Source organism: Rhinolophus sinicus, chromosome 16 (assembly GCF_057876585.1).
Source record: "Rhinolophus sinicus isolate RSI-liver-muscle chromosome 16, RSI-T2T, whole genome shotgun sequence".
NCBI classification, from domain to species: domain Eukaryota; kingdom Metazoa; phylum Chordata; class Mammalia; order Chiroptera; family Rhinolophidae; genus Rhinolophus; species Rhinolophus sinicus.
In genome coordinates, this window is record NC_142516.1 from 67,173,710 (window position 1) to 67,197,503 (window position 23,794).

The 23,794-nt window shown below is 41.5% G+C and overlaps 1 protein-coding gene across 26 annotated transcripts in view; it reads right to left on the reverse strand.

Annotated features, from left to right (window-relative positions):
• Positions 1–23,794, reverse strand: part of ELAVL2 (ELAV like RNA binding protein 2) — a 154,459-nt gene that overhangs the window by 70,711 nt on the left and 59,954 nt on the right. For 14 of the 26 annotated variants that reach the window (XM_074330316.2, XM_074330309.2, XM_074330313.2 and 11 more), the window contains one exon: positions 1,304–1,394. The exons of 8 other annotated variants lie outside the window; for them this stretch is intronic. In XM_074330316.2, the coding sequence (XP_074186417.1) occupies positions 1,304–1,375 (72 nt within the window). In that variant the 5' untranslated portion in view covers positions 1,376–1,394. Of the gene's footprint in view, positions 1–1,303; positions 1,395–12,886; positions 13,035–22,069; positions 22,169–23,794 lie in introns of those variants that run through there. 4 more of the 26 variants (XM_074330307.2, XM_074330315.2, XM_019752415.3 and 1 more) reach the window with 4 other exon arrangements.

The window sequence follows — 23,794 nt, forward strand, 5'->3', positions numbered from 1 at the left end:
AAAAGAAGGCAGCATAGGACAGATTGAGAGTGGTCAGACTGAACAACAATCATCACTATCATGATAAAAAACAGGAGACAAAATCCAGACTACCTATGAAATACCAAACAACCCATAACCCCTCCTCCATAACTTCATTTCCTTTTCAAAGAAATGGGTATTTATTCTACAAGCTGCAAACTACATCTCTCGGACAAGTACTCTTAGGGAATGCTTAAAGGAATAAAAAAAGAAATGTTTGGAAATCAGTATAAAAAAATCTGACACAATTCAAGATATGCATTTTATTATAATTAACAAATGTATCTGAAACTGAGAAAGGATGTTTCAGATTTCCTAATAAAGCATAACTGCTCCAGTTTGTAGAGTATTAGCTGTGGGTGACTCTCCCAGCAGAATTCTTGTGATTAACATTTGCCCAGCAGTCATGGAAACAATGAGCTGAAAGATGAGAATAGTCAAGGGCAAGGAAAACAAATCGCTATTCAAAAGTTAGGGTATGTGTAGAAACTATATGAGCCCCAAATAGGAGATTGGAACTGAAGCTCATTGGGATGGCGTTTGAAACAAAGTGTTCATTGACTGAAATTAGCAGGATTTTAGCAAGGACAACAAACACTCCTCACTCAATTGCACATTTATTTCCATGTTCAGGTGGCAAGAATGAGCTCCTAAGCCAACATTCAAGTGAACAGCTGCAGTAGGCTGTGTGCACTGAAAATTACAGCATCTCTCAGCTATAGGACCATCTGCTCAGAATAAAATGATACTAATGTGCTATATTTTACAAATAATGCATATTCCATTGATAGGCTCAACACAACTGTTCACAGAATGCAAACGCTTTCAACAGTTACTGGGCAAATAATTTCCAGCTAGATTTACAATTTCAACAATTTTGTTTGAGCATCAGGAATTGTGAATAACTTCAAAATTTAGTAACCAAAAAAATACATAGTAAACAGAATGTAAAGAATTACGGTAACTTAGTATTCAGACCATACCAAAACTTTTGTTGTTTTTTTTAAAAAAAGCTTGTCACTCTTTTCTTTGAGTCTGCACTAAATCCTAATTTAGATTATAAAAAGTTAAGAGACAAAAGCATGGTTCTGATGCTACATATACCACTATGGTTAAAATTGCAATGTGCTTTAGCTCCTAATGATGGCCATACCGCAATAGGTTGAAGGTAAGAATCATTAATATGCCAAATGAAAAGTTCAAGTGTTTGGTATGGCCTCAGCACTGCTGCAACATGCTAAAAAAAAAGTAGCCTACAGAATTTAAGAAAAATCCCACAGACCCCAGTCCAAGGCTCTGCTGCCCACGAACCACTTCTAAGCAGAGAAGCCACATCACACAGTCTGACTGCCATGTTAGTTTGGAGTTGCCGTCTGCAATATGGACACAAAAAGTACCGTATGTTAGATGAGCAAGGTAATGCAACAAATCAGTTTGTACAAAATTTACAGTGATTGTATTGATATTCCCAGCACGTCCATGCAGTGTGGCTTAATTAAATTTGAGGCAATTCCAATCTAATCTTTCCAAATTCATTTTAACATGTAGTTTTCCTGCACAAATTAAGCATTTTTAATTAGGAGCCTGATTTTATAACAGTATTAACTAGTTACCTTGGCATCTATCCTAAAGAACTACCTTAAACCACATCTTTAAAAATTTTTTTAATAATAATAAAATGAAAAATACTGCATGCTGTCCTGTCTCATAAGGATATGGGAGAAGGGAGGAAATGTGAATGAAATTTTATAGTGAGAAAAGGCAGTCATTTAATTCATAAGTGAATGCTTTGCATAAAAGCACTCTTTCCCCAAAATATCAGAAAGGGCATTAAGAGAAGCTGTATGTGCCCGTACGGTTACAGTATTACTATAAACGATCCCTGATCCTGGGACTGAAAATTAAAAGTGAATCGAAACCCTGTGAGGTTATTCTGCCACTAGAGTCAAACTGATGTCTAACAGTTTCACTGAGAATTGTTCACATAATACTAAGAGGCAGTAAACCAGCATCTTTCAATTGAAATAATTGGACCAATAAATAGGATTGTTTGGAGTAATGCTTATATAGGATGTCAGCTTTGTCCCTGAACGAAATCAAGTGAACATTTTTTAATATGTAAATTGTAAACCCAGCACGATGTGAAATTAGTGCTGCTATGAGGCCTCCAGAATAGTTAATGGGCCATTCACCACTCACTACAACTTGCCCAAACACTAAACAATATTGGCACAAAAGCCAACATTTACCTTTTAGCCATATAAGCAGAGGTTTTAAACAGCCAGCATAATATTAAAAAAAACTCAGTCTCTGAAATAGACAATAAATAATAAAGGAGGGCTGAAACCTCTTTTCCTTGCGTATTTATGATAAAAACTTCACCCTGAGTTACATCTGGCTGTGATTTGCTCTTGATGCCAGTGCTGACGTTAATGACACACAACAATGGATTCCATTTTCTGGCATCTACCAAGAGGGTTGAAGATACCCTACAGGATGCCAAGGAAATGTTTTACTCTTCTTCCCTTCTCCCACTGTTACCAGAGAATCAATCTGATTCTATGTTCTTTATTAAAAAAAACAAAACAAAACAAAACAAAAACTTAAGAGTTGAACTGAACCTGTGAAAAAATAATGTGCTTTTACACCCATGAAATACAAGAACCTGACTGTGGTTAGACTAGCAGGTAGGACAGGTGGAGGGCCACACCCAACAGGTTAAACTAAGCTTAAATTTATGCCCCGAATACCCTCCGGATTTAATATCTAAGCATTCTTCACAACATAAAACCATAGACTCAAATGTAATGGCCTCAGTCCCTTCTGTTCCATAGGAGGCGACGCTAATGAGCTAATCTATCGACACCCCTCTTTCTGAAAGCCCCAGGGATGTGAACAATCGCTTTATTGCTCCAGCTAGCTAGGAAGGCTGTGTATGGAAAATGATTCTACTGCACTTTTACATTTCAAGCACCCCAGACAGTTTCTCTGCTTGAGACAGACACATACCTTTATGGGAAGTTATAAATAAGTTGCTCACATGGCCCTTACCTTTATGCTGGCCAACAATTCAGTTACTAAAAATGTAAAGCTACTTCCCCTTCACTTAAGGACAGGCAATTCGGCTCTACTCAATCTACCACAGACAACGGGGCTTTGTACTATTTATAGATTCTGTTGGCTCTGAAATTCTTTGGAAGGGGGAAAAGAGGCCATATGAAAATGACACAGAACCATTAATTTAAAGGCTTAAAAAATAATGTTTCAATGTATGCCCAGGTCTCACGTTAGACATCAATTATGCCAACTGAGACAGCTTTTCTCCTGTTGTTCTCCATGCAATAATTTATGAAAAGGCACTTCAGCATAGCTCAATCTAGAATATTCTAAATGTTTCCTCTGCTCAGACAGACAATGACGACTGTTAGTTTGGTGGGGGGGGTGATTTCGGGGGGGGGGAGCAGGAGTGGCCTCTACATTTTTCCCACTCACACAGTTTCTTTCCAAATATCCATCAAGATTTTTTTAATTGAATTGTTTTCCTTTTTACTTAAACAGCCTCATTGTATTTTAATTTCTAAAGGTTCTTCCAATAGTGGATTTTAGGAAACTATGCGATTGCTTGATTTCTCATATCTGGGACCAACAGTATTCTGCTCACATGAAAGGAAAAGTCCCTATTTTTCAAGGTTTCCTAAAAAAAAAAATTCTGAAAACTAAGGTTATCAGCTTCTTTGCTATTTTCAAACCTCTGGCAGACAATCACCAAACAAGGGAGAAAGCTAATCAAAAACATCCTAAATATATTCTGAGAATTCTCATTACATACAATGTGTGCAAGGGACAAAAAGTTTTCCAAGACCTAGAACCCACCTGATTTGGAGACCAGACTTCTGGGTAAAAGTCACAGAACTGCTGACAGGGCCATTGCACATTCCGTACATTTGCACCAGCCTCTTCATTGCTACGGTTACCATTCCGATCTGGGCCCTCATCTCTCCTCAGGACCACTGAATTCCAGCCTCCCAAAAGGTCCCTCATCATCCTATCCATACTAACACTATTCCCAGATGGATTTTCCTAAACCCTCAATAGCCTCCACTGATGTCTATCAAATTAAGTACAAACTACTCAGTATAAACAGTATCAACATCTGAGGTCCTCTCCCAGCCCACTTATCCAAGCACCTAAAAATGTGAACCACTCCTTTGTCCCTCAACCAGTCACAGTGTATTCAAAGACATACATTCTCTGGCTTTGCTCAGGCGTTTCCATCTGCCTGGAAGGCCCCCACCATACCCACCCCACATCCACTTCCGGGCGCTGTACAGACTAAGCGTTCAAAAACATATTAAGGACAAGAACGGGTTCCTTAAAAAAAAAAAATTGGAGCATGAAAGGGCAATCGCCTCCCTAAATACATGCAAACTTGGTAGCTTGTTCTCTATCCCACCTCAAGTGTTTCAAACCAGAAATAATTATAAAAGCCCATTTTCCATTTTTGGCATACTCCATCAGCCACCCTGACCCACTGAAGTCCAGGTTCTTGTTAAATGGCCTAACAAAGGAAACTACCTTGAGTGAACACTTGTGTTCATTTTATTTCAAGAGCCTCACATGCCAACTACAAAAAAGCTGGAAGCCAACAAACTCAAAAACATGGTACAAATTGCTCCAAGCCGCTGGCCAGCCGAGTTAGGGAGATGTGGCTTCTGGAATCTGGACTGAACTTGAGGGAGATGGCAGCAGCAAAGATATATGTGGAAAAAAATTAAACAGATTTTAACACAAAGGTGTTTAAAAACATAATATAATTAAGTTATGGATCTCAAATGGTTTTAATTTGACATAGACTAGAAAGTTTAAGCAAATATAAAAGGATCTAACAAGAATCACAGCGAAGGTCAAGGGCAAGCATCTCGCTCACCCTAAAAAGGTACACTATAGATAGAATCCTTGGTCTGGACACTTCTTTGCAGCAAAAGGGTTCTCAATCCTTTAGTAGCACAGTACCAGGGCAGAATCAGTGTACATTGTGCAAAGCCTTTCCTCTGACCACACAGAAGCCGTTTGTCTCTAACGTATAAGAGCAGAACCTACCAAAATATAGACAGCAACCCTGGCCAAAAAGCATCTTCCTTTGGGGAACTCGAGGCAGGGATCCAAAAGCGCCTGAAATAATCAGGGGCATAATAAGAGGTTACAGAGCTGAGTAAGTAGCCAAGGGGGTCTTTTACCTAGCAGACACCATTCCTACAGAACAATGTTTTATCTTTCCCATTAAAACGGCATTTTCCAGATAACACTCCGACTTCACTGAATTAAGCAAGAGAGGAGGAGTCAGTCAAGCACTAAAATCACAAGGCCAATGTGTCAGCTACAGAAACGAGCCATTAGTTTGTTTTCTTTAAAGCTCTTCACTTTGCTTTGTGGTTCCTAAAATAATAAACGTTTGTGGCTTTAAACTTCAGGGGACTTCCTCCATCCTAGATTCCCTGCCAACGCCCTACCCCATCCCCAACACCATTTTAGCTGCCTCACAAGCTCTGTGGATTCCTCAGCCTCATCTAACTCAGCTTGTTGGCCCCGGGGCTAACAAAAGTCCAGGAGCTGCCAGAGACAATGCACAGAACAGCTGCAGGACACAGAGGCAGAATGTTCTTTGGCAGTGAATGCCACCATTTCTCTGTCTCTTGGCCCATTACAGCTCCTACACACACACTAGTCTTTCTGACGCCAGTCTTTCTGAGGTTTTGTGGTTCTAGAGCTGGCAGAATTTAAAAAAAACTTTGAGATTAGAGAGTAGAACAAATGAGTGTAGGGGTCCCAAGTCCTCCCCTTCCTTCTAGGTCCATTGGTGAGAAGATCTGCTCAAGCTTCATGCATTGTTCCTTCACCCACCCATTCAACAAACATCTGTACCCAACTCCCATGAGCTGAAGGCTGTCGGAGGTACTTGAGATACAGCAATGAAGACGTATCCCGGAATGTATATTTGCAATGGGAGGTGTGCGCAGCAGATCACAAACGAACATATGTAATAAAGTAGTGTATTAGCTAGACATGTGTGCTTTGGGATAAAAGAAAACGGAGAGCAGAGTAAGGGTGTTGAGAATGGGGAGGCTGAGACGGGTAGTTTCTCACAGCGGCCCTCAACGTGAAGGTGAGCTCTGAGCCAACTGCTGCAGTAGGTGGAATAACGACTCAGGGTAGGTGTCTACAACCTAATCCCTGAAATCTATAAATATGTTAATGACATGAGGGACTTAAATTGCAAACAGAATTAAGGCTGCTACCGTGTTTCCCCGAAAATAAGACCTAGCCGGACAATCAGCTCTAATGCGTCTTTTGGAGCAAAAATTAATACAGGACCCGGTCTTACATAAGACCCGATCTTATAGTAAAATAAGACCTGGTCTGACATTAATTTTTGCTCCAAAAGACGCATTAGAGCTGATTGCCCAGCTAGGTCTTATTTTCAGGGAAACACGGTAATCAGATGACCTAGAGAAAGTAGAGAGATTATCCTGGATTATCCAAGTGGGCCCAATTAATTAGAAGAGTCCTTCTGAATGGAAGTGGGAGGCTGGAGAGTCAGTTGTCACAGTGACACAAGGTGAAAAAGTCTGGACGCAGCATCGCTGGCTTTGAAGATGGAAGGGAGCCACCAACAAAGGAATGTGGGCAGCCTCCAGAGCTAGAAAGGGCAAGAAAACAGGCTGTCCCTCCCTACAGCCTCCAAGGAGGAATGCAGCCCTGCCACGTCCTGATGCAGCCCATCTCAATCACAGTGCACCGCAGGGGGCTGTGACCTTCAGCACTGTAAGATAACAACTTTGTGTTGTTTTAAGCACCAAGTCTATAGTTATTTGCTACAGATGTAGCAGTAAACAAATACATCCCGCAGGGATACCTGGAAGCTGAGCATTCCTGGCAGAGATCGGCCAGGCCCAAGCCAGAAGGAGATAGAGGGAGATGAATCTAAGAGGTAAGAGGTCAGATCACACAGGGCCTTGGAGGCAGAGGGGAGGAACGAGTTTTCTATGAAACTCTTCAGACCCAGCCAGGGACCCTAAAACTAAACTGACAGACTAACGAACGAGAGAAAAGCATACAAATTGTATTGCATTTTTACATGTACCTGGGAGCCTTCACAAGAGAATGAAGACCCGAAGAAGTGATCTGAGCAGGGAGCTTTTACACTGTTTAGACGAACAGTTAAGTTTCTGAAGAAATGACAAAACAGAGGTGTTTGTGAGACAGGGTCCGGCTCGGACCCCCACAGTAGAGGCCTTGCAACATCCCCAGCCTCACTTTGACTTGACCTACCTGTAGCTTAGTAATAGGTCATCCCCCTGTGACTTGAGCTCAGAAGTTCCCAGTCCCACCTAGTTCCTTCTTTTAAAAAATTACCCTGAAACTTATGCCCTTTGGCTTATTGATCACAATCTCAATGGTCCACCGGGCAACTCCCATCATTGTTCCTGGGTTGCTGACGCCACTATGGAATCACGTGGCCACAGGGCAGGCTCCACGCAGACCCCTGGAACCCTCAGGTAGCCTCTGGAGGAATGCCCAGATTTTCCTTTAAAAACCCCAAGCTGGCCTGAGAATGTTAAGGCAGGTTTTGGAGGTGTAACTCGCTGGCTTCTCAGACCACCAGTGCTCTGATAATAAACACGGATTCTATGACCCAACTGCTGTGTCGTCTACTGGCTGGGCAGCGCCGGCAGCACGAGCCCCAGACTCAGTTTGGCCTCCGGTTTCTTTGGGGCTAGTAAACAATGTGCTCGTAAATGATGAAGTAACAGGGAAGATAAGGGTTAGTTTAATAAGGTGGTTTGTACAGATTTCTTGGGCCCAAATCTCTGCTGATAAGAATGTCTTCCTCCTGGTAAAAGGAAGGTACCTTTCACAGGGGAGTTGTACAATTTGTTTCAGGGAAGAACAGGAGGTGAGGGAAGAGTCAGAGTGACCTTTCCGCTTCTGCTGTTTTCTAAAACTCCTTCAGCTAAAGATATTCAATATGTCAAGGCGTGTATTTTGGGGTGGTGTGTCCTAAAACCCATCAGAGGACACCTTAAGAAGAAAGGAAACCACAGAAAAGCTCTGGGCAAAAAGAGTACGTAACACATGCCTACTGTGAAAATAAATGACTTATGGTTGTGTGGGAGGACTCGGCAACTTTGGAAGCAGGAAGACCAGCGAAGAAACAACTGCAGGAATGAAGGTGCAGGATGAGGGTGAGTCCATCCAGGGGGATCAGAGAAGAGGATACACCCAGGAGGAAGCCTGTCACTAACACGCTACTTTAACTTTGTCAGCAAACTGTTAAATCCATTATCCAGAAATAGGTTTAGATTCCAATTGCTCACATTCAAACACACCACCAATGCATTTATTAATTTCCGGGCACTAAGAGTACAAGATAATTACGCAAAGAAATAGCTTCTCTGGAAAGTTGTGTCAAAGAAAAACAGATCTCCTCAAGGAAACCCAACATATAAAAACCCAAATTCATAAATATTACATCAAAAAGAATTCAGCAAGTAATTCATTTAACAGCAAATGTAAAATTTTTAAAAATCAGAGTAAAAGATGCAACTACAAGACAGAACAGTACTCAGAAATTGATTTGTAACCTATGAGGGCCCCATTAAAGCTGTCAAGAGTTCCAAATAAGAAAATATCTCCAAAGTTCTCCCCAAAAGTTTATAAACAAAGAAAATTAAGGTAATGAGAGTGCCATTTCCGCGAAATGGAGGTAAACTTTAAAATCTGTATTCTTCAACAGGACCATGTACCGTGTTTCCCCGAAAAAAAAGACCTAGCTGGACCATCAGCTCTAAAGCGTCTTTTGGAGCAAAAATTAATATAAGACCCGATATTATATAAGACCGGGCCTTATATCATAGTAAAATAAGACCGGGTGTTACATTAATTTTTGCTCCAAAAGATGCATTAGAGCTGATGGTCCGGCTAGGTCTTGTTTTCAAGGAAATATGGTAAACACCTTCACGGTAGTCAGTGGTAAGCCAGGGGTTAACTCCATCTTGGTTACAAGCCAAAACACACTACCTTCTAGTGATGAATCATTCCAGCCTCATTCTTTCATTCCAACCTCAGTGGGCCTAATTAATTGCCGTGTCATTATTTGGCAATAGAACCTAAAGAGGGATATGAGTATAATAAGAATAAAATCAACTACTCCCACAGTTTTTGTAGCCGAGTTCTTGTTTGGTATAGGCAGATAAATTTGAATAGCTAAATTAGGCCAGTTAAAGTAGTAATCAACACAGAAATTGGATTAACTTCACATTCTTCTACAAAAGTCACAGCTACAGGGAACCCCCTCAGGGTAGTACAAATCGGGAAAGGCTGATTGGAAATCCTCGAATTAATCCCAGTAGTTGAGTGTTTTCATTAGGTAGGTTAAAAACATAGCTCCTCTGTACAACAGACATTGAAACACTGTCATATTCAAACTCCAAAACAGAAAGTATGCCTAGTCTTACAGGACACATAAAAGTTTTATGATCACAAATACCAGTTTTAATCACAAGTGTTATAAAGGACCACAATACTCCCATTTGGCCACGAAGGTTAGTTTACTCTTCACTGTCACTTAGCAGAACTTACAGATAGAAAACCAAAACTATATAGTTAGTGTTTAACTTCAAGTAACTTTTACCAAAATAAAATCAATAAAATAAAATGCCATCAAAACAAGGTACACTTCCTTCATAATGTTGGGAGGCGACAAATGATTTCTGTTGAACTTCAGAGAAACTGAAAATAAAGAGAGGCGGCCCTGGACATATAAAATCTTGTAATTCATTAACGCATTGCAGCGAGCGGAACACTGGCCTCCGCTCAGCCCTCCCTCCACTATAGGAGGGTAAACCTCATTAACAGACACCTGCTTCCTTCCTCTCTGCAATGTGATCGTCTCAAATACATCACTCCACTATGAAACGGATTTTTCTTTCAGTTGATATAATATCTAAAGTCCTGAGATTCTCCAGAGACACAGCACTTTTGATTTAAAAACATGACTATGAATTATTTAGAATGGAAAGCTGGAACATCTTAAAAAACAAGAATCATACTAAGAAAGATACTTCATTTCCTTTGGTTCACCTCTTCCCCTTCTTTGGAAAAAGACAACTTTCCTTAAACTACCTTCCAGCTAAGAAAGAAACACCAAGGCACATCTCGACTTGTTATGGTAATTAAGCTCCTGGTTATTTACTAAGCTCCTGGTTATGTACTACTTTTCAAGAGAGAAAAGGGAGGGGGCAAGAACTCAAGTCAAGTATTATATTTAGTTCTAGTGATTCCAGTTAAGGGAAGGGGCATGAGAGAGAGGATCACACGGAGATTTCTGGTTACTCTGCTGCCTAAGAATGTGTGAGAGAGTTAATGCAAGAAGATAGGAAGGAAGGGAGGGAGTTCACTCTTTACACTACGGCCAGGAAAAGCCTTTCTAAACCTCAGACCTTGTCTGCTTATTACATCCAGAGTCGGCACAGCCCTAACCCCAGGTCTTGGACACCTACTATGGAAAGGAGCCACGATGCTTAGGTTCCCTACCAATGACCATCACTTCAACTTGTCAGACGTCCTACTCTGCACGTTATCTAAATATCACTAAGGCAAAGCACATTTTAAATAAATGCCTAAGGAATCTCTAAAAGTACAGGGGGGCAAGGCCACCCTTGTATAAATGAACAATGAAGCAAGTGTAAGTATATGTGAGTGTGTGTGTGAGTATATACAAGTGTGTGACTATATCCAAGTGTGTGAGTATATACAAGTAGTATCCAGAACTTACTGAGGCATGTACACACATATTTCTAAGAGCTGATGATAAGTGGTATCTTATCTCCCACAGGCTGAAGTGGGGAAAGAGCACACAATCCCAGGCTGTATCTTACACAGGAAAGTTTCTCTTAAGATTCAAACCACAAGGGCATCTAGCCTTTGAATTATGTCTACTCTGGGAAGAGGGAGAGGAGCTGCAATTCTGTACATATGATTTAGTCAGACAATATGTCAAAGCACTTTACAAACTCTTAAGTGGTAAGTGAATATAGAGGCTACAATCATTGTTGGAAGAGGAAGAGGCCTCTTTTAAAATGTTAACTACAGAGAAGAATTTGCTTATCTGCTTTTAAGTTGAGGCTTAGCCTTTTTTTTTTTTTTTCTTGTCTAAATAGACAACAAGAGTGCAGGGTTGTCTTGGGGGCCTCTTGACTTGAAAGGAGAACACTATGGACAGAAAGTGCAATGTACAGACTTTGCCCAATCATGGCTGCCAGCTCCTGCGCAGGGCCTCTGAAGCAGATGCTGTGTTAAACCACATTTAGCACAGTCACAAATGGTGACTAAGGAAGATTAAGAATTTTTACTTCAAGAGCTGCAATTTTTAACCCCAGCCCTCCAAAGACTATTTAAATATATACAGTGGCAGCAGCCTAAGTGTTTCATATCAGCATTACAAGCTTTGTCTATTTTCATCTACCTTACTTTTAAAAGTACACAGCCCTCCACCACACACCACACACACACACACACACACACACACACACACACACGAACATGTCTTCCATCCTCTCCAATATTCTCATGTTCAGCTGCTCAGACTGTGGGAGTTTTAATATTTAAGATTATAAATTGCTGGGCTACCGGTTGCGTCAGATGGTTAGAGCGCAGTGCTCATAACACCAACGTCACCGGTTCGATTCCCGCATGGGCCAGTGAGCTGCGCCCCCAGAGCTAGAGTGAAAACGAGTTGACTTGGAGCTGATGGGTCCTGGAAAAACACACTGTTCCCTAATATTCCCCAATAAAAAAACTTTAAAAAAGAAAAGATTAGACATTGCTACCTCATCATTCCTTTTGCTAAGAACTCCAAGGATGATATAAGCATCTTCTTTCTACTTATATTTAGATTTATTATTTACAACATAGGGAATAAAAGAGCATGCAGAAGTCTCATCCATGATTGACACTGAGATGTGTCACATGGTGTCACAGCATCTGCAATTCACAGGTCAGGGAAATGATCCACACACATCCATATACAGTCTGTAGTCTCCTCCCATCTTTCTATCGTAATTTTCATAGTGACCTGAATTTAAACATTCCTTTTCTAAGCCTGCACACTTCTGTTTTAAGATCATTTTTAATTAAAAAAAAAATAAATAAGGCATTCTCCTGAACTCTCTGAACCAAATCATAGGATTTGGGTTTTATCTTTTGCTACAGAAAAGAGGTTCAGATTATTTGACTCTCATGGTAGAATTTAATGAATCCTACCACTGAAAGAGGGTAAGGAAAAGTGAGGAAGGGAAAGAAATTAGCATTTATTGATTCCTTATCCTGGGCAAGTACTCAAGCTAGGTATTTTACAAACAAAATCCCACTTAATCCTCTCATGTACTATGAGCTATATACATTATCTTCAATTCACAAATGAGGATTTCAAAACGTCAAGAGTCCGTACAGCTATTGAGTCGAGAAGCTAGGATTTGAAACCAGTGCTAAGACTGGGTCTAAAGCCTCCTAACCCATCTCTCTGCTTCCAGTCTTGCCCCTTCTCAAATACACTCTTCATTCCACAGCTGCAGCCATCTACCTAAAAAGGGGGTCAGCATCCCACAAGCATCTCTCTTTTTCTGCCCCTCGATGCCTCCACACTGCCTGCAAAGCAACACCTCACGCCGCAGCGAGACACCTGCCACGACCGCTCTCCCACCCCCTCTCCCTGGGGCATGCCCACCACTGCACATGGCACACAGGAGGCTCTACCCCACTCCCAGGGGTCCCTCCCACACCCAGGCTGCTTCCCACTGTTACTCACGCTCTTTTCTCTGCCTGCAAAAGCCTCGCTACCCTTCTTCTCCTGGCAGTGGAAGCATCCTCAGCACTCGAAAGGAAGGAAGCACAGTGCCTCCAGGAAGCCGTGTGTGAAACGCTTAGCTGGTCCAGACACTCTGCTTCTGTGCTCGTGAGCCCACGCGCTCACCTTTGTCTCTTCAGCAGTAAATGTGCACAGAGACTTATAAAGAGAAAGTGCATCAATGCCATGAAGTGTAATTCAAGGTGGCGAGTAAAAAAAAAATCCCACTTCTTTGTGGGGTTTTTCTTGTGGTTTTACATTCCCTGCCAAGTGGGAAACTTTCCACTGCAACTCTCTATACCTGGGGGAACCATCACTGCAGGTGACTCACAAAGGGGCCAGTGGCCTTCTGGTAAGTAGGCTGCCATTCCCTTCCACTAACACACACACACATCCCTTTCCAGATACACCTAATTCTTATATTATCTGCTCATTCAATCAATATTGTTTTAAAAATTCCTAGCTAGATGCCTTTGTTAAAACAACATATGTCTCAGGAAAAAAGGGAGCGAGGGCAAGACAGGAGGAGTGGTCCACTGACATCACCAGGTCAAAATTAGCAAATCTCACCACTAATGTGAAAACCCAAGACCAACCACACTGGAAGTGAACCCCCTCTCTCTTCCAGCTCAGCCAAGGTCTCAGGAAGCTGGAGGCCAGGAAAGCAGCATCTCGGATTCAGTGGATGTGACTGGAGCCCGGTGCTGGATGTGGGGAAACAAGAATGCCCAAAACATGCTCCCGTTCTACCTCTCGTGGAGCATTCTGGGAACACACCTGCACCCAGAGAAGTCAGAACACACAGACAGGAATAATAATCTCTCTGGATGACCCTTGCTAAATATTGTGCTATCGAAGAAAAAGATAAAAGGGCAAAGTCACTGTTGCTATGGAAACTACCACCTCTAACTTAAACATCTGAGCCTGGACATGTATTTGAGCAGAAATGAAACATTTTGCTTCCCAATGTTTAAAATGCTAGAAAATAATAACACATTTAGACATTAAACTGGATTTCTGCCTCATGGAAACTTGAAATTTAAAAGGAAGCACAAGTTGAAATTCCTCTGATTTAAGACTGTGAAGAGTTTCTTGGTATCCATATCCTGCTATGCCTTTGTCCCATATAAAAAGCACGTTCTTTAAAACAACCCTCTCAAATACAGTAGATTTAACACACAAATTGGCAGGAAAGACAGTATTTTATCATGGACAAGACTTTCCAAAAGTACCTACTATGTAACAAGCAATATAGTACTCTATAGCACTTAAAACTGCCATCTCTTTTAGATCTGCCTAAAAGGAAGACGTTTTGCCATCATTTACTACTTTAATCTCAAATGGATGTGTGTGGGGAGGAGGGGGGAACCTCAAGCTATTCTTGAGGTTATGGCCCCGAACCCAAATTTTTCACTCTTTTTCTATAAAGACAGCAGAGATCTACCCAAGTACACTTTCTTTCACATTTTAAGGAGTTCCTTGACTTGATTTTGAATGCCAATCTCTGGTTGAGGATCATCATATAAAAATAGAATGGTTTAGAAATGATTTTTTTTTTTTTATAACTTTAGCCCCACCCAAGCATGCTTTTATGAAAGCCACTGAGTGTCAGACTAACTCCCAGGATTCACAGCCAAGATCCGGGACTACAGGACTTAGAACTGAGCTGAGGAAAGAGGATACTATCTTTCATTCTCTATTTGGATTAGAGCAAAAATAAGGAGGGAGGAAGGAAATCATCAAGGTTGAAGCAGGAGGACTAAATTAAGACTGGAGAAAATTTCCCCTGCATGGGAACACTCATTAGAGCGAATTTCACTGCCACCAGATCAGGAACAAACAATTACTATGCATCACTGGCCCAGACGCAACAGTATTTCACCAAAGTTACTTCTGTTCTAACTGAAAATGACCCATATGCTTGACTTGCTGAGACTAACGGCAAACTGGCCGGCCTCCTATATTAAGAACTGACCAAAATGCAAACAAATGAATCCTCTTATTTACCTGTCAGGATTGGCTACACACTAATTCCTATTCAACATGGCCAACAGAAACGACGACAGCCAGGTGGTCACTTTAAACATTCTTTATGGTATAAAGCTCATCGTGCACCCACTGGCATGGTGAACAAGACAACAGCAGCTGTGCCCCGAGGGTAGAAAAGTTGTGGGGGGAGGGGGGCACAAGGAGGGAGGAAGTCAAGTCTTCCTAAGTATATATGCATTCAAACAAATGGCCGAGTCTAATGACCATAGTTAATAAAGCCAAAAATAAAATTAACAGACAACAATAGACCCTGCTTAAATAAACCATACACAAATTCCAAAAGGAGAAATAATGAAGGTCACACAAACAGTCATCAGTAACCACGCATAACCACGCACACGCCTCCTGGCGGACAACCAGGAGATAGTGGGAAGCAGCAGCCACGCAATGAACACCCCTGCACATCTCCAGGCCAAGGTCACAACTGGAAGCCAGGAGGCAGACTCAGTCTGCAAATGGATCACCTGGTCCATCCAATGCCTTTTTCTTTTTTAATTAGCATTCAACATTTAGAACTTGACCAATTTAGCAACTTCACATTTATTAAAAAAACAAACAAAAAAAACCTCTGGCTTCTCTTTAAAAAACAAACAAAAAGAGACTGGCACCAGAAGCCACATTCCCAGAGCCACCAGCCAGCAGGCTGCCCTTTAAATGGAGCATGTTCTCTGCAGTTCCCCTCATACCAGCTTCACTCCTTTTGCCTGAAGGTGCTGGTTCCTGCAGGGGCTGAATCTCAAGTGAACCAACATCACAGCCTAAAGGTCACCTGCGGGGGGGGGGGGGGGGGGGGGCGGCTACGACTTTTCTACCATGACAGTAGAGCCGGTCAGAAGACCAGTGCTGACATGGGGGGGGGGGGGGGGAGAGGAGACAAGGATTCCTGGTGCAACTTGCCTGAAAATGGCACCTCAGAGACCACTCAGAGGTATGAGGTTGGTGTGAAAGTAACTGTGGCTTTGGCAATTATTTTTAACCTTTTAAATGGCAATTATTTTTGCACTAATCTAATACAACTAATAATGGGCTGAAGTGGGGGGACTTCATCTGAACCATTGGACACATACCATCTAAACTCAGGATCTTTAATTTTAGACCTCAGCATCTATGAAATATTTCAAGGAATAACCTTAAGAAAGAATGAAGCAGAAAAGCATCAATTCTGTGCCACTAAACATCCTAATATGACTGCCACATGTACTTGACATACTCTAAAATGAGACACATTCTGGCATGCTACACTCCTCTGCATTGGGACTAGAAAGCCATCTTGTCCACAAAGAATTAAATATACGCTGCCCCTTCTGGAGACTGAGGAGAAAGTTAAATCCAACTAAAGTACCCTGTTTCCCTGAAAATAAGGCCTAGCCGGACAATCAGCTCTAATGCGTCTTTTGGAGCAAAAATTAATGTAAGACCCGGTCTTACCTTACTGTAGTATAAGACCAGGTTTTATTAATTTTTGCTCCAAAAGACGTATTAGAGCTGATTGTCCGGCTAGGTGTTATTTTCAGGGAAACATGGTAAATATTCTGATCCCAGAAAGGGGCGGAGCTTATTAAGTGTGGGGGGCGGGTGGGGCACCAGCACACAAAAAGTAAAGATCACCTTGCATTTTACCAGAAGCCCTTGGATTAATATAAACAAATTTCAGTATCAAACTCTCTAAAAGATGTCTCTCGTGACCTACCACTGTTACATTTCGGAGGTAGAACAGAGTGAAAGGAGAAACAGAAGTGGAAAGACCAATAGCTCCCCATGAAAACCTGGTTGGAACTGGCAGAGGGGGCAGGTGGTGGGACAGACCTTCAGCGGCTGGGCCTGCCAGCTGCACTGTTACCAGTGTGTTTACCAGCAGGGAGGTGGCTGAGGAAATGACCCACCAGGGGAGAGGGGAGGCAGGGCCAATGCATTCTTCCACAGCACCGAAGTTGCTATTTTGTTTCAGGTGCAAGTTTTCCAAGTACTGCAGAACTGTCCCTGCATCCATTTCACAGTGAATATCAGAGCAATTACAATGTGGTTCAATTCCTGAGGTAATTAACTCACCATTCTTTCCAATTCTCTAGAAAGAGAGAATTCTCTACAAACAGAGGTCGGAACCAAGAGCAAGCACCCCCCCCCCCCCAATGCCTAGTTAGTTTCCCAAGACTCTCCTGAACTGAAAAGTCAGCGTGGAAAGTTTCAGGAATTTCAGGAAGCAACTAGAAGAAAACTATACTTGCACCTCTTTGCATTAACTAAAAAGCCACAGCTAAAAATAAGCCGAGGACTCCAAAATTGAGGGTTTTATAGGGCACATTGCATTATTCTCTATCAACTGCAAATCTTGAAGGTTGCTGAGTACTACTTTAATGCTATTGATCCCCCCCCCCCCCCCCAGAATCCATGGTAATTTTCCTTAAAAGAAAAGAAACAAAAAGTCCTCATGAACTTCCAGTCCCTTCTCTAGTGAGAGGAGGCAGCATGGGGTCCTAAGCAAACAGCGCATCCTGCCCGTTCTGCAATGTCTCAGATGTGATTTAGGTCAATTCTCTCCTCCCAGGGTTGTGTAAGATGTGAACTGGGAACAGACCAACATTTGACATTAAATAACACACTATGATAATTTTATGTGTTTACTAATCTAGTGTATGAGATTCCAAGACAAAGCAGTCACAATAGAGAACTTACTAAATAAAAAGAACTGAAATTCTGACATTTTATTTAAATACAAACACTGACAAGGTATTTGTGTTCTCCCCTTCACAACTGATTACTATTACCCCTTAAGGTAAGTTTTCAGCCTAACGTGGATAAAAGGCTTTCTACACACTAAGTACCAATACCTCCAATTTGACAAAAGTTTGTATGTACTGAGTCCTTACACATCTTTGTCTAATCACTTTCTCATGATATTTTTGGTCAATTCACTATGGCTTTATAAGAGTTAAACTCTAGAATAAGTGAGTGTCAGATTAGAGGTGCACCTTAGCTCACATTATATTGGCCTACACTAAAATTCTTATTTATTCTTCATTAAGGGCCAAGGTTACAGAAATAAGTGCATTGGATCGGTCTAAACTCAAATCAAAATTATCATGTGTAACACACAGCAGCTCCCAAGGACAGCTACTATTTCCCATGTCTAAAATATCAGAACAAAATGCATCCATCTGTATTAAAATGAAGGCTGCAGTCAGCTCTTCAGAAGAGTAAAAGATATAGCCAGGTAAATCAAGGTCAAGATACCAGGTTTCAATAAGGACAGGTCTCAGTAACGGTGTAGCATGCGGAGGAAGTCTGGAGTTTAAGCTTTCACATCAACCAAAGTCACGGCTGGGAAGTGACCTCTGGGGGCAAATATCTCCTTCCTAGGTCCTAGTCCAACAGACAACTAAGGAAGATATGGAGAGAATGAAAGTAAAAGCCCATATGAAGTAAAGAAGCCGGATGCCAGTCCTAATTGTATTTCTCAGCAGCTTTGTGATCTTTGACAGATTTTTAACCTCAATAACTTCCCTCATCTATAAAGCATAGGTTTTTCCCACTCTGACTAGCAAACAGGGTTTTTATAAGAGATATGTTAAATAATAGATAAAAGAACGGCTTATAAAAATTGTAAAATCCTATCCAAAGTATTGTTTCTCAGACACTAACCTTGAGAACTACTTTCTGCTCTGATGTTCTCCCTGCTAACAGCACATTTCTAACTCATCTCTAACTTATACTGGGATCAAGCTCTTCCAATCCACTTCACTTGGGAAACTCCCATTAACAAAGATACACATAGCACTCCAGGCGGCACTCTCCTCACTCGGTCAAAAAGCAGCCGTTTTCTACCGTAAATTTGCCTGTCAGCTGACCAAATACTCTCATATATAGTAAGTACCAAGTATCAAATATTTAAACCACCACAGCAGACAGCATAGACTATGTGAGTCGTTTGTTTCACGTAAAAATGCTGACGCAGACACGGATTCAAAATCACTTTCTTGCTAAGTAGCGGATGGGTGACACGCTGATGCCACCGAAAGAACCACAGACAACAGCTACCCTGCGGTACTTCACAACTAACATACTCAGTCAGCTTCTACTCCGAGCCGAGCACCGTGCTCAACACGGGGCCTCATCACAGGCAAGCAGGGGACACCGACCTGCGATTAGCAGCGAATGCCTGGCATTCCTGAAAGCGTAGTGCAGAGCAGGCCATTTTCAAGAGCCAGAACCATGAACTAAAAGTAACACCAAACCACACCAAGAAAGCCACTTCGCACAGCCAAGTACTCCCTGGTATAGTCTGCTGCTGAGGCAATCCTACCTGAATTGATGAAAAAGAAGCAGTTTACGAGCCTACAAAACAGACTTGGGCACAGGAGAAAGTGTAACTGAAGATGGGAACTCCAGAGCACTGAAGGTGGAGGTGGCACTGGGCAGTGGGGGGAGGACTGGGGAAAAAAGCAGGAGGCGGCCAAATTTCTTCCAATCTTGTATGTATCTTATCAGCCCTTTCCTTCCCTCCGAGCTTCTCATCTCAGCTGCTCAATGGGCCCTCACCCCCTCTCCTATTTGAGAGCTCAGTTGGGTCCCCAAGTATGCCAATATACTAATTGATAAATATTTGGCTAGAGAGACAGCCTCTCTCATTTTCTATGCATCCAACAAGCTCAAACTTTGAAACAGCAGGAAACGTCTGGAAATGTATTCCAATACTTGTGAAAGGAAGCCGACCTCTACTTTCTGAAAGATGGAGTCATTCCACGCCCTGATGAGCCACTGGGCAGAACGATCCATCCCTCACCTGTTAACCTTGACTGCTCAAATAAACATAGGCTGAGTGAACATAAAATGCTCAAAGTGCCAAGGATGGAAGACAGCAAGAGCTCAGCATATAATCCAGGAGCCTCTTAAATGGAATGACTACAAGCAAAACCAAAGAAGTTACACTGAAGAAACACACAGAACTTGGGACAGCATGACAAACAGAGACAATGACCAGGTGGCCACACACCAACCTGAAAAGAATGAGGTTCGTTACTGAATAAAAGGCATCAGGGAATCCTTTGAGATGAAGCTTTCAAATGAGGCGTACGCCCCAAGGACAAGGAAATGGCAAGAATAGATGCACCACAAATACCTACACATTTGAAGGACAAAGACATTCACATTCCTTCAAATATGCAAAGCTTGGAGTACGCACTGTGCTGGATACTCAAGAGGACTCAGAGAAGGAGCTACCACGGAGTGTCCAGCACAGAACGGGACGCATGCAGATCTACAACACAGAACATGATCTGGGAAGCATGAGAAGGATTATATGTGGGTGACGGGGGAAAAACAACAAAGGTTCAGAGAAAGGGCATATGTACTAGTTAACCCGTTGTCATATGTTCAAACAGGGGATGAGCCACTCATGGACTCAACCATTTAATAAATGCCTATTACGGCAGGCCACAAGGCAGGCACTCAGGGAACTTAGCAAGAGACAGATACTAAGCAAGCAAACTACGGCATATGACAAAACGAAATATATGGCATAAAAAATAAGAATCTATGGGCATTAAATAGGTAAGGTGATCACAACTGGCCTCTCTAGAGCAGTGACATTTAAACTGAGACCCAAAGATAAGAAACACGTTTATATACATGTGATACTTAGTCTTTGGAGGGAGGGGACCATGCCATGCAACATGCTAGGCGTGGTGGGAGTAGAGGTGAGTGGTAGGTAATAAGATACAACCTGCACTTTTCCCTGAGATGGGAAGCAGTCACGTACCCTGTTTCCCCGAAAATAAGACCTAGCCCGACAATCAGCTCTAATGCGTCTTTTGGAGCAAAAATTAATATAAGACCTGGTATTATATTATATTATATTATATTATATTACATTATATTATATTATATTATATTAAAAAGACCCGGTCTTATACTACAGTAAAATAAGACCGGGTCTTATATTAATTTTTGCTCCTAAAGACCCATTAGTGCTGATTGTCCAGCTAGGTCTTATTTTGGGGGAAACAGGGTACACGATTTGGAAGCCCAGTAATCAGAATTTTACTATTGTAGAACCTTAACCTAGAGAGATCTTGAAATCCATCCAGCTCCACCATTCCTTTTTTCAAATGAAGGCAATGAAGGCCAGAGATTGGCTCAGGGTTCCTAAACTAGGTAGGGGCAAAGGTGCGGCCCCAGCCTAGTAACTCCCATTACTCCACACTGCCCATTAGCTTTTAAATCAGGAAATTAATTTGGAAAATCAGAGCTCAGTAAATTAGTAATGTACAAGGGACATTTAATATCTGTAGGGAAAATAAGCAGACTCGGACTTAACTGTGAAGCACTTAACTGGACATTTTGGAATAATATTCCCTATTCAGGACAAAATGAAAAAATGTGGCGAGTTTTTTGTAAAGTGAAACCTATTCAAGTTCACTTCTGAAATTATGAACATTCTGCTTAGGGGTGTCTAAACATCCAGCAAATGGCAGTGATAATAGAGATTCCAGAGCCTTTCCTGGGCAAAACAGAGCTGGCAAGTCTCTCAGTCCTCTCCCCACTACACACACTTTTACTTTTTATTGTACTTGCCAGAGAAATACAAACACTGAGGAATAACTATTACAGAGAGAGTAGGGAGAATGTGGGGAGCCACCAAGAGGGAGTTCATTAAAGCAAAAACATGGAAACTCCAGCGCTTACCAGGGAAGATAAACAGAAAGGAAGATATGAAGATAAATATAGTCATACATTCACATAACAATATTATTCAACAGCAAAATAAGAGGGCCAATGCACAGACCAAAGGATATTTATACTGAGAATTTTGATGAATTCAAGTCTGTGTCCTCCAGGACCAAAAAAGACTTACAATCTTTTAAGTTATTACAACTGCCTTGAGAAGCCAATTACAGTAAAAAAAAAAAAAAAAAAAAAAAGGACATTAATTTTTAGTCACATATTTTCCAATTCTTATAGTATACCTTTTTAAGGCTAGTGTGGAAACAAAAATAACAAGGGAGCCACTGTAACTCATTTCTCACTGCTCCATGTCTGGTTAACCCAGAACTCCCACTACAGGCACTAATGAGCTATAACCCAGAAACCTGTACCTACTTTGCCAATTAGCAGCTGTTCAAGGTCCAGGTCAACCTGTAAACAGACATTTCTGTAGCATCTGACCAGGTTCAGGCTGAGCAGAACAACAGGTTAAAACTGGAGAGGGGAGACAGTAAGAAAAACAGTTGATCAGTTTATGGAATTCTGCATAGAATTGGCATGACCCTGGGCCCCACTCCCAAGGAAGCTTATTTCAACCTTTTCACTTAGTTTACAGGCCCAAAGAAGAAACAGTAACCTAAGTAAGAATTACTCTTTTGTGCCCTGAAGGTCGCCAGATGGGGTCACTGAAGAGAAATTCTCCCAGAATGCTGACTGATATCCTGGAAGAACAGCCTGGCTGGTCTTCACTGACGCTAAGCTCTATTTTGGACACTAACTGTCTCAAGCGAGCTGAACCTGAGAGATTTCAAAATCTTTCCAAGGACATCAGAAACATTTGTGTCTGTACCAGAGCATTTATCTCTGTTACTAAAGAAAAGTCACCTTCCAGAAGAATCGCCGTGAAAACCTGTATCATGGGCACTAAAAGTAACACGGAAAAAGAAAAGTAGTTTAAAAACACATATACATGGGGGGAGTCAAAGTAACTGCAAGAAGATTAAACCCTTAATACCTAATTCTATCAAAATGATGTAAGCCATAAGGATCGAATTTATATTGAGATGAACTACGCAGCTCAGACCACTTCAGGCAAGGAACTCAGATACTTATTTCAGACCAAGATTTATAAGACATGATTTAGAAATCTACATGAACTCTGAACTGCTAAAATGACGACAATCCAAAGGAGATTCCTGACATTTCAGGAGAATAACAATGAGAGTTTTGAGGAAGAAAAAGTCTTTTTTACCCTCCCCCCCACAAAAAAAAATGCAGTTCAATAAAAACCCATCTTTTAAAAACAGAAAGACAGCTATCCCCTTCAACCGGTGTTGATCTGCCCTTTATCACTAGAGATAAGACTGTATCACTCAGAAAGTCACCCTGAAGCTGTAAGTAGCTTGGGGGGGAGGGGAATTAAACTTCAGGTAACAATATTAAGGAGCATATTAAGACAAAAACTAAGACAAAAGTGTTCCAGAAGTGTCTCAGCAGGAAAGCTGCAGTGGTTTTAGTAACATAGTCTTTAGCGGCAAGGAAAAAAACAAAGCCTTTTAAAAATCTAAGCCACTGAAATTTTAAAACAACACCCCTATGACCCAGTTTACTTTCCCACTCAAAGAATTTTGATGCTATGTATCTATTTTTCTTTGGAAGCTTTTCATGTCTAATATATTTTACGAGTTACGCTTTAACTTAAGCACACCATGGAATAAAAACACATCATTGAGGACCTTGGACCTATAAAGAAATTCTAATGGGGAAGACATGAGTTTAAACATGGGGGAAAGGCACGATACAGATGGCAACAGTGAGAAAGAATGTGGGCGTTTGGAAAAGGAAGAAGCCATTGTTGGATATGGTGAGAAAGACAACAGCTACCGTAAGTGTCATGTAGGGGATACCAGGCAATGTGCTGAACGCTCGAAGGGGCACTATCCCCTGTGATCTTAGCAACCTAAGGAAATGGGTAAGGAAATGGGTAATTTTATCCCTATTTGTCCAGCAAAGAAATGGGCTTAGAAAATTATTGACTTGCCCAGAACTACACAACTTGTAAATCCAGGTCTATCAGACTGTAAAGCCCATGCCCTTTGTACCACATCTGTAAAGCAATTA